The sequence below is a fragment of the Aedes albopictus genome, chromosome 3 (assembly GCF_035046485.1).
Source record: "Aedes albopictus strain Foshan chromosome 3, AalbF5, whole genome shotgun sequence".
Taxonomy (NCBI): Eukaryota; Metazoa; Arthropoda; class Insecta; order Diptera; family Culicidae; genus Aedes; species Aedes albopictus.
In genome coordinates, this window is record NC_085138.1 from 142950893 (window position 1) to 142963282 (window position 12390).

Genomic DNA, 12390 nt, shown 5'->3' on the forward strand with positions numbered 1-12390 from the left:
AACGACTTAGGAAATCCCCTCAAATACATTTTTTGGGCTTCAACAGTTGTGCGCTTTGAAATCCCATGTGCTTGCTTGCAGTTCAAAAAAAAAAACTATACCAAGTAGGGTATGTGTACCATTCCTTGGCCTAATTTGCAAGCCGCCTCGACAATTTTGACCATAACTCATGAATTAATAGCACTAGAAATAATATGTTGACCCTATTATACACTCTAGGCAATTCATGTTTCTCCAATTGGAAGTAAACTTACGTAAATATTCAAGAATTTACTTAATTAAGTTGAAAAGATTCGATGCGATGGTATGCAACGTTGGTCTATGGTACAAAAATTGGCCTATTAGTGGATACAACGTTGGCCTATTGCTATCCATGCACTAGAATCACTAATTTTCTCATTTTTTCAATATTTCTGCTGAAGTATTATCTCTGTTTGTTCACCAATCTTACTTTTAAATTATATTTTCGGAGCCAAATTTTCAAAAAACTATAAATAAATCACTTTAACTAAAGTTCTTTCTTAATTTAGTAACGAAAACAACGCAACCCTATTATTGTGTTATATTTTTACAGTCACCGCACACAAAATCTTTCTTCCTGTTCGTTCTTTCTGGTTCTTACGCAAGAAATGTTGTTGACGCCTTTTTATCGTTGTTTTTGACGTCACTTTACTGATGGGCCAAGATTTGGGTACATAGTGAAAAAAATGTCCCCAATATTCGGCCCACATTCAATTTGTAAAATAGTTATTATTCGTTGAAAACAAATACACAAGTTCAAAAAAGCGGCTTTAACCGTCGCATCAAATGTTCAGTTATTGAAAAGTGAATTCGAAATGTTCCAGAATCATGAAATTTATGATCATGTGTATAGACTACCCACTAAGCCGAAGAATCATGGCGTCTACAAAAGTTAAACAAAGTGACATTTTCATTCAATTTCAATGCTCCAAAGTGCTAAAATTGAAACGAAATGTTACAGTTGTTTGGCGCATAGCTTTTCCGATATCCAGTTATGCGTGTTTGTTTGAGTTTTTGGTTTACATTGAGATAGGCCGAACGAGGGGGCTATGCCAACGAAGCATCCCGATACCCTATAACGGTCAAAATGAGCATCTCGATAGCACAGTAAAAGTTCAAAAGCATTGTTTTAAATCCAATTTCACGCATCCTGGCATTGAACATTTCAAAATTGATACGTACATGAAGGTAAACTTTATCTCTAAACAGGACTTTTACTGGCTGTAAACGCCTCCAAAATCAGACGATGAGCAACGATTTCCATCGGATCTATCACAATAGCTACGGGGAAGAAATTGTTATTTTAACCTCCAGACATTCGACTAACAAAGGAACAGTTTTCTTAGCCTATGTGAGTTTATGCAGGCTAATTAGACTGGTGCTTTGTTAGTTAGACGTTGAGCGGTTAAAAATTCCCATTACCCCCATTGCCGCTGGGCTGAATCCGTTGGAAATCTCTGCACATCGCCAGATTTTTGGAGGCGTTTTCTCCTCTTCCCGTCCCTAGTTTTTCCCGCCTTCGTAAACAAAAGGAACAGAGGATACTATACACGTCTGAGTAAGCATGACTAATCGGCTATACCTGAGTTATTGGAGCATTGTACATTGGAAAACGGTTGCCTTTAGTCGAAAGTTTGCATAGGCGTGGATTTCGTTCGGATACGATATCTGTGTCATATGAGGATAACAATAGGGTTTTAATTAGGTCATAAAACACAGAAAAACCAGAGAACGTTGACTAATGAAGCTGAATCATATAACTGTGTGTCGCCAAAAGATATGTTTTGTTTGATGCAGTGGAAACAAATCTATTGTATCACTATACTTCATTTGGATATACGAGCAAAAGAAAGCAGACGTTAAGCTTCGTCATATTATTCTAATTTAGGGCTCCCCCAAACCAAGACGACTGTCGCCGGCAACAATAACTTTTCAGGTAAACGATCGGCAGTCAATCATACGCCTCATAATAAATGTCAAGTTTCTTATTAGGAATTTAAATATTGCCAATATTTTTTTGTCTTTATTATCGAGACTTTCAACCCAAGGCTGGTTTGTCTCCAAAATTGCCAATAAAGAAATGGGGGTGAAAGTAATATTACCAACAAAAGTTCCATAAAAAATAAAAAAAAACTGCGTTAATAAAATAAAATATCTCATAATCAATTGATTTACGAGCAATAAAAAGAGTTGATAATGCAATGAATAAATCAAAAGAGTATCCCCACCAATAATTTGGAATCGGATTCCCAATAATAGATTTTGAAATGCATATTGAAATAAAAAAAACATTAAAATGTTTTTAAAGTTAAAAAAAAACTCTTATTAATAATTTACTAAGGAAATCATTAAGAGAAAAATTAGGTGCTACCAAATGCCAAAACACATATACATATATGACAGAAGCACTTGAAGCATTCAAGTTTATTGCTGGTTTTCAGAGTGAGCTTTCACATTTAAAAAGGGTTTTATTTAAGAAAAGTTTAACTTCATCGGTGAGAAAAATATTGTTCGCAATTGTTGTAGCATTTTCTTCTAATTAATTTATTGATGTTTTTATTGCTCTGAAACCAATTGTCAATAGAATATTTTGATTTGTTTATGGATTGTTTGTTGTTTATTATTGATGGTGTCCCTATTTTTTATTGGCAAGTTTTGATTTTTTTTTCTATGAAAAACAATTATTTATACATGTGTCGATAATATTTAAATCACACACGGTGGAACAGTGCCTTGCATTTTCAAGAGAACAAATTTAAAACATCAAAACCTACTAAGCTCAGCGCAGGTGACAGGTGCATCTGGTTGTACTAAACTCCATGTTAACTTGTAAACTATCAGTGTTCAAGATATCATTGCAAGTATTTATAATGCTGTAGGTACACGACATTATCTACAGAAATTAGGTAGCCAGAGTGTAAAGGGGCGAACATGTTCTAATACCTGAGATAACACGCACTTATGTCGTCAAATGGTCTTGAATATTTCAAGATACAGTCCGATATCCTATAAGACACTACTTCCCAGTGAAGCTCCTCCGAAAATTCCAGGTTGTCGTATAACTAATTTAGTACAATTTTACCATGATATAATCTTATCTGCACAACCGATAGTTGATCGATTAGTAGCTGAAAATTGTTCTGATCGTAAAAACAATATAATGTCCTGATACAGTCGGGTCTCCTAATAGACGCTGCCACCTGCTTTACGCTCACCACCGCGTTTATCAGGCTGTCTTCCAACCAATTTAATTCATTTTTCGTATGTGATGAGTATACAATAAGCACAAACTGCACTACAAAAAATCAGCTAGAATTTTCTTTGTCAATTGCGCACAGGGCGCAAAATTTTCGAGCAGACGAGCTGAAGTTCACCGTGCGGCAATTTTCATTCACTTGCCTGCATATTCATATTCATCTGCTCGATACTCGATACAAAGTGTTAAATTGCTGATAAAATATTAACGTTTCGATTACATTTAACGGTGCTTTACAGAGATCTTTTCCCATTTGATTGTTGTGGAGTGTTTTTGGAAGGAATCGTAGCCATAAACGTAGGTTATTATGAAGATGTTTCTCAATCGGCTTCATATTCAATGACTACGAATTGACTGACTGTGTGAAGAGGGAGAGCGAAAATGAATTTGTTTGTTTTGAATATTCAGTGCAGAATCATTCAAATTCGTGCTGTTTTCAGTCAATGACTATGAACATATTGCACTCTGATTGCGCAACAGGTTCAATGCACACAAACACCGTACAAAAACACCACACGTGCTCTCATAAGATAATCATTTTAAATCTGGCTCAAATTTTCCAATAGGGGCTTCCTTTCACAATAGGACAGATCGGTGAAGTACTAGATTTGTAGTAATGACTGAACTTTAGTATGGTGAGAAGGTCAATTCTCCGTTTCTGCAATGAAAAGGTGCAAAAAGCGTGGGTATTATGGTTCCTTGCCCAATTTGATGCTGTTTAAGCAAAACTTTGGGCAACAGTGTTGTTGTTTTCTTCATTTCTTGCAACATAAACAACATAGCTATCCAAAGTTTTGCTCAAACAGCATCAAATTAGGCAAGGAATCATAATACCCACGCTTTATGCACCTTTTCATTGCAGAAATGGAGAATTGACCTTCTCACCATATAAAAATTCAGCTCATTACTTCAAATCTAGTACTACACCGAACGTGCCCCATTGGGCAGATTGTACTCTTTTCCCCTCTAAATCGATGACAAAAGTGGACCCCTTTAGATTTAACCAATAGTGGCACCCCATACCACTTTGAACTACTCTCCGGAAACATGAGTCATCGTCTTCGGGTGAAAGTAGAAACATATTTGAACAAATAATTTAGGAAAAATTTAAGGGGTCCACTGTTGGTAAAAATATCATATGCTGAGGTTACAACATTTGTAGTAACGTCATTTTTCTAGTATGGACAAATCGCTGGTTCTCTGCTGTCTTGCATCAGCGTGGTTCGAGGTGTGGGTTCAAAAACTGTGAATTAAAAATTAAATCATTATACCAGTCTTATTTATGCTCAAAGAAGCAGCCATTTTGCCCGAGTTTTGTCTAATCTTTCGAACTTGTTTCGAAAGCCTATCTAGAAATAACACCACTGGTATATGTGAAATTGCGTGAAACATTAGCGCTGTCTATGAATAAATCATTTCTATTTTCGTCATAAAATCATAGATGGCGATAAAGATGGTTAACTCTTACATATTGAGCCTCTACCGTCACACACACCTAATACTAATTACTGCCTAAGATTTTCTTATTGGAGCACACCTGGCGTAAAGTTAAATCACGTGACTCTGGACTTATTCACCGAAAAACCGTACACAGGGAAAAATTTCTACTCAGTGGCTAAGTTGGTCTTACTCAGAAATCGAAAAATCCTTTGTTTTCTTACTCAGTTTCCGTTAAAAGTGGGGCAACCCATTGTCAATGGGTTGTCCCACTTTTAGCCGAAACTGAGTAAGAAAATAGAGGATTTTTCGATTTCTGAGTAAGGCCAACTCAGTCATTGAGTAGAAATTTTTCTCGGTGTATTAGCTCCAATATATTTTGATACAAGAATGGGGCCGTTTCCAATCAGATTTGGAAGATTTTTATTGGAAATGACCCCGCTCTAGTGTCAAAATTCCCGAACCGAGTGAACTCGATCCTTCAAGGGTAAGTCCACCATGCATCGAAGTTCTTCGCACCAACGGAATTATCCACCGAATTCATCGCGGTCCGAGAATTTTGACACCAGAGCGAAGCCGTTTCCAATCAGAATTGAACGATTTCCAATCAGAACTGGAATAGCCCGCTCTAGTGTCAAAATTCTCGGACCGCGGTGAATTCGATTCATCGGTGGATAAGTCCATTGCGCAAAATATTCGAGCAGATACATTGAAGTTCACCGTGCCCGGCTGCTGTCATTCACTCGCCAGTACATTCACAGTCAGCTGCGCGATAATCATTTGTTAACTGAATATGAACTTATCCACCAATGAACCGAAGTCACTCGACGTCGGCGTTGGTGGTGGATCACACCTTCCCTCGGATAGGAAGTAAAGTGTTGATGGGTTCGATATGTAGGGTCCCAGGTGTGGTGGCTGTCTCCCTGGGAGTCGGAATTTAAGGCTTAGCTCCAAGACCCAGCCGACGTAATAAAACACAACTGGCGCCGAACGGTGCTAGTTGGCCAGAAAGAAGAAGAAGAAGAAGAAGAAGAAGAAGAAGAAGAAGAAGAAGAAGAAGAAGAAGACACTCGATCCGAAAATTTTGATACTAGAGCGGGGTCGATTCCAATCAGAATTGTATGATTCTGATTGGAAATGGTCCTGCAGCCTGCTCTAGTGTCTATATGTTCGTTCGTTGATGATAGATTTACAAGAAAATCTTTGAAGAGGAAAACAAAATGCTCACACTTCAGTTTGCACGACAGTTACAGTGTATCAAACAATTGTCCGTACAGCAATGTTTTGGTCAAATTTTTTTTTCATTTTAATGTTTATAACTTGTTTATACGTCAATCAAAAACGCTGAAATTTTGACAAGTCAGAAACCATATACTAAAGCTCCATTGGTAAAATTTTGAGCGAGATCGAATAAGTTTTCTGAAAGTCATAGAACTTTTTGTAAAACTTATAGGATTTTTGAACACATTTTTAATACATTATAACTCAATATGTACTCGATGAAACTTTTTCATTTTTTTGTGTTACATCTTATACCTAAGGCTTTCATGTGCAGCTTCGTTTGTGGTTATATATTCACTACAAAAATATGAAAAATCTGTATATGTTCAGAGTGTCATTTGGAAATTTATCATATTTTGATCAAAAAAAGTGCCAATTGTTTTCAATTTTTTTAAACTCTCTGAATGTATTATTTTTACACATGACCTACTAAACTACATATGAAGAGTAGATCCTACACACTTAAAATAAAGTACCGTATTCAGCTGTTCTATTTTCGGTAAAAGTTCAGATTACCGAATGTTCAGCACCATATTACAGAAGTTCGTCAAAAATTACCGAACTTTCGGTAAACTCTACTGAACCATCAGTAATGTTAACCGAACGTTCGGTAAAACTAGCTGAACTTCGGTAAAACTGTGCTGAACTTCGGTAATCCAAACTTTTACCGAAAATAGAACAGCCGAACAAGTGACTCTAAAATAAGTGTGTATGCATTTTTCGTTCAGTTAATGCACTTTTATTGGTAGAAAACGTTTGGCAGATTATATGTGCAAAATATGGTAAATTTTTAAACATCGTCCACTACATAAGCACATTTTTCATATTTTTTGTAGTGAATATAAAACCACAAACGAAGCTGTATATGAAATCCTTAGGAATAAACTGTAAAACAAAAAAAATGAGAAAGTTTCATCGAGTACATATTGAGATATAATGGTTTAAAAATGAGTTCAAAAATCTTATAATTTGTAACTTTCAGAACACTAATTTGATCTCGCTCAAAATTTTAACAGTGGAGTTTTAATATATGGTTCATGATTGGTCAAAATTTCAGCGTTTTTGATTGATGTATAAAAAGTTATGAACATTTGAATGATAAATTATTTTGACAAAAAAAATTGCTGCACGTACAATTGTTTGATACACTGTAGCAGCTGAACGAATCAAGTATCGCAACAACCGAGACGTGCGTTCAATGTTGTTAACGATGGCAAAACCCAATCTATGGTAAAATCAGTGTGACTATATTATGGTGAGACAAAATTTTTCGGGTTTTAGTCTATTAAGGGGTTAAATCTGCAATAAGAGTCAATGGATATTTGTTAACATCTTATGAAGGGTTGAATTGCTGTTAAAATATTATTTGATATACAGGTATACCTCGATTTAATGGGCTCTAGGGATGGCATTCCGCACTGAAAATGTGCACAGTGCTGCTCATTTTCATATCAAAACCACACACACACTGAGGAGCATGCCATCCCTGGTGGATCTTCGATTTTATGCACTTCGATTGCACATTTTACCTCAATTTTATTTAATTTTTTTGTTGGTAAAATATTGAATATCCAATCAGTTTAAAACTTGCAATTTGTATTATGATGACTTATAATGCAGGGGTTTTCAGCATTTTGACACGCGGAGGATCTCATATCAATAAATTGTTTTGCGGAGCACCCATAAGCATACCTCATGATAGACTTAGTTTTATATATTTACCTTAATCTCATACTTTCTTCCTGACTTCATTTCTAATAAATATCTCTCGCTTTTTCGGTAATCACAATGAGCGGACTATATGGGGTGAATCTCTGGCGATATTTTTTCATATCTCTTGGAAACCCCTGGTAGGATATCTATCAAATCTTGTAGAGATATTTTTGGATAAAAGAAAATCCTGGAAAAATCTCCTAATGGAAATCAGAAACAATTGTTTAATGAATTACTGGAGGAATTCATAGAGAAATTCCAAGAGAAAATCCTGAAATCCCAAATTATTGAAGGAATCGTTGGAGGATGTTCAAAGACTTTCTGAAAATATCCTTGAAGCAAATTCTGGAAAAGAAATATCTTGAAGGAATATCTAAAGGAATTCGAAGAAGTCTTGGGAATTCCTATTATAATCTCTTGTAGAATTTTTAAGTCAATTTTTGTGGATAAGAAAGGTTTTGAGAAAATTTTGAAGGACTTCTGAATATCTGATTCTTAGTGTATCCGTGAATAATTATTAAAAAAAAGCCATGGAGTATTTTTGTGAAAGTTCATGGAAGGTTTTCTGAATGAATGCTTTGCTTTGGAAAAAATATGAAGAAATTCGTAGATGATTTTCTATAACAATCATTGCAGGATTTTTTAAAAGGATTTCTTGAAGTATTTTTTAAAAGAATCCATGCAACATTTTTGGAAGCTATTCGTGCCAAACTTTCTTGAGGAGTTCTTCGAGATATGTCTAGAGGACATTATAAAGTCTAAATGAATCCCTAGAATATTTAGTGAAAGATTTTTTTAGGATTTCCTGGACGACTTTTTGGAAGAAATCTACGAGAAGTTTCCAAAGGAGTCCCTGGAAGATTTTCTTTGTGAATCTCTGGGACATTTTTCTTCCGGAACTCGTGAAAGATTTTTTTAAATAAATCCTAGGATGAATTTCAACAAGGGTCCATCAAAGAATTATCGAAAATCTGTCGAAGTTTTTTCAAAGTAAAAATTTGTGAGAAATTTGTGAAGAAATCTTTGGAGGAAAACCTGGAGATATTTCTGAAGAAATTATATAGGGATTTTCTCGGCATAAGCTGTCCCATGTCATGCGAGATGTTTAGCATAATCTGACTCATGTTGAATTTCACAAAGACAGCTTATGCCGAGAAAATTGCTAGTTTTATCGGCATTACAGTCCCACCAGAGTTTTTCTTTAAAAAAATTAAGTAAATTGAATGTTTTTTAAACTTTTTGTTCATACTTCAATGATAAATACCCATTCTAACGCTATGCTGATGAATTCACTTTGTGTTTTTATTTATTACACTTGCCCGTATAGAGGAAAACAAACCTGAAACAGGATTTTTCGGAAATAAATCTAGAATAATCCCCAAAAACTGAGTAAATCTCTGAAGGATTCTCTAAAGGAATCCATGGAGGGATTTCTGGAATAACTCATAAACAAATTTCTTACACAACTTTTTGTGAAACTTCTGGGAAAATCACTAGTGGGATTTCTGGGGAAAATTGAAAGTTGTTGGGAGAATTTCTGGTGAAATCTTTGGTAGAATTTTCAACGTAAAAGTTTATTAAAGAAATCTCTGGAGAAATGTCTGAATAAACTTCTCAAGTAATCTCTGAAATAAACTCTGAATGAATATTGGAAAGAATCCCTGGAGGGTTCTCTGCTCAAGTTCATGGATATATATATATTTTTTAATGGAGGAACTTCAAAAGTAAAATCCTGCAAGACGTTTTGATTTTTTTTTATTTGGTAAAATAAGAGGAATTTCTAAACAAATCCCTGAAGAAAGTTTCCAAGTGAATCCATGGAAGATTTTTTGAAAGAATCCGGACAACTTTCATAAAGATTTCTAAGAAAGTTTTTATTAGACATTTATTTGAAATTTTTATCTCCAATAGGTTCTCCTGACGAATGACTAGAGAAATTTCTCAAACAACCTCTGAAATGATTAGTGGAAAAACATGAAGGAATTGGTGAAGCAATTCAAGCCAGAGATCGTAAAGTAATTCTTTGAGACACTTCTGGAGGAACACATGGTAGATTTTATGAAAAAATCTATAACGTGATGATTTGACTTGGGAAGTTTTATTCGGAGACTGTCGTAATAAAGTTGAAAATTCTGGGTTCACTCACTTTTATTTAACACCACAGAATTGCAACAAAAGGCGACCGAGCATATAGCGGTATAAACCTAGAACAGAGAGATCGTTCGGTAAATACAGCACAACCGGTACCCACGCTCTATCAAGTGCTTGATGCGAATCTCTAAAATTGCGAAGGAATCCCTTGAGGAATTTCAGAACGGATCCCTGGCGGAATTTCCGAGCAATTCGTTATTTAGCGAGAATTACCAAAATATGCCAGAAACTCTAAGCCTTTTATCAAAAACTCAGTTTTCATGCAGTTTTTATTTGTTTTGGTACATTTTGATAAACCATATTTTTTTTCGAAAATTGAAATGTCTACTAAATCGAGGTATACCTGTACATACATTTAACATTTTCATTATTAATTTTCTTAGAACTTCTTCTGGATAATAATTTATAATTCCATTGGATTTTTTTTTAAAGTTTATTTTTATTAAATTCTCAGACTGCAGTTAAAAATTTATCATAGTGAAGTTTAGGAAATTTCAGGAACTTGTTGTGCCACTTCGTCGTGAGTTCTGGCCAAAACTACTTACTACGTTTGATTTTTCCACATTCCCCTTATAGCTATGCCAATTGGTATCACACACGAATTGGACAGACTGCTTTTCAGCCTAATTTTCTATCGAACTTATAGAAGCTATGAACTGAGAAATTTCTTTGTCAATTAATCATGTTTGCATCTATATGTTGTGTGGCAAGCACGATGCCATTCTATGCCCTAGTATGCTAAAGGTAGCCCAGCTCAAAAGGATCTAATATTTCAGAATTGCCTTACTGGTTTGGCTATATTAGCTGCATAATAGTATAAATATCCACATAAATTGCTGCAAAAAATCATTGCTATGTTTTTTATATACTTTATGAAAATCATTCCTAAAGTTCTCTCATAAATTTTGTTCCGAAATTTCCTTTATACTTTCTTTAACAACGTCTCCCAATGTATTTGCGATGTACATATTCTGCAAATTTTATTTATTTTATATTTTTTTCTGTCACAGCCAGAGCAGTACTCGGAAACAATTCATACTTTGTATGCGAAAAAATCACCATATTTGAAGATCTGTGCCAAAACATTAGTTCAATTCATTGGATGTACACAATAACGTTATTTGCATAAATGTCCCAAACAATTCGAAAAAGTTTAGAAAATCGTTTAGGCTCAGGGATTCCTTTGAAAATGCAAACCATAGTTATAGCACTGTAAAATTGGTAATGCTGTATAAACATCATATAGCACTCAAACTGTTGACCGTTGTGATCCCTCGTAATCATTGCATTGTGATACCGTTTGGAAAAATGGCTTCTAGCCTTGTGAAAAACGTTCAAGTGATACAAATCAGAATAATGCTTATTTCTCGAAAACGCACTTACTTGGATTATAGTTACCGTCCATGACGAAACCGTCTCTGTCAAATTTAACAGACAACAATAAAACAAACTTTAATCAAACTTTAAAAAAAGTACTAGGGAGCCACACATTAATCAGCACACAAATCTAACGGGCTACTTGCAGAACACACAAAACAACACCTAGTCTCTTGATTATCATCACAAGAGTGGCCAGGAATCTCGGCCAAAAGACATTGTTCAATAAACCGGTATTGTTTTTTTCTTATGCTGGACGGTTGTATTGGAATTCTGAATCTGTTACGGCTTCAGAGCATGCTATAAAATTCCTGATTTAATCACACAATCTAACACGCATTGACACTCTTATGTATGTGTGTAAAGATAATCCGAATATCCATGAGCTAAATTTATTAAGGGTAGGCTAGGTAATGGCTGTCCGAGGGGAGATTTGTGAAAAAGATAGTATTTCTTGCCATTTTGACCCATTTTGGCCAACCCGTTTCATTTACTTCTACAACTGAATCCAAAAATAAGAATAATTCTGAGCACATAAACATGCATTCACATCATTATACTCATTGTTTTCAAAATATCATACTAACAAATCAATCCGGTGGGCCAAAATACAGCCCCAAAGTTTTCCCCTGTTTTCTTAAACCTTATACTTGTACTGCTGCTCGGAGAGGAACATAATCGATAAAACAGCAGCATCTCTCAGAAAAATTGTCCAGATATCTAATGGAAACGGTTTGTGCGTTCTCTTGCGTAAGATATTGCCCTTACTACGTGAAGTAGTCAAATAGAATAGTCAATTTTGAAATTCAATAAAACGAACGTTACCAATGTCTCTATACGATCTGGTTTGGAGGCTGGCGTAGCTCTCACCTTTTCAACAAGGTTGTGCACAATTTGCTCCGGACGTCCAAACAAAGTTTGTAAGGTCGACAGAATTTGAAGGATGTAACAGGAAACTGCTCACTGTGTCCTTGGCTGGTCCTCTCAAGGCACGCTGCAGCCGTTGTAGGTTTTCGAAGTCGGAATAACCGCAGGCTTGTGTCGAATGGTAATAGCTGCTGAAGAAAAGAGGCCGGTCCACTGGATCTCTCGCAAAGTTTGGCAACTCCTTCGAAACTACTTGCCTCGCGGCCAACTGCCACAATCTATCACCT

The 12390-nt window shown here is 35.5% G+C and overlaps 2 protein-coding genes across 20 annotated transcripts in view; one reads left to right on the plus strand and one right to left on the minus strand.

Annotated features, from left to right (window-relative positions):
• LOC109424084 (zinc finger protein 281) overlaps window positions 1–11459 on the minus strand; it is a 45653-nt gene extending 34194 nt beyond the window's left edge. For 2 of the 3 annotated variants that reach the window (XM_019699173.3, XM_019699171.3), the window contains exon 1: window positions 11243–11458. In XM_019699173.3, coding sequence (XP_019554718.2) covers window positions 11243–11264 — 22 coding nt within the window. In that variant the 5' untranslated portion in view covers window positions 11265–11458. Of the gene's footprint in view, window positions 1–11242 lie in introns of all 3 variants that reach the window. The other variant, XM_019699172.3, reaches the window with a different exon arrangement.
• LOC109424083 (uncharacterized) overlaps window positions 1–12390 on the plus strand; it is a 638365-nt gene that overhangs the window by 248833 nt on the left and 377142 nt on the right. The window lies entirely within an intron of this gene.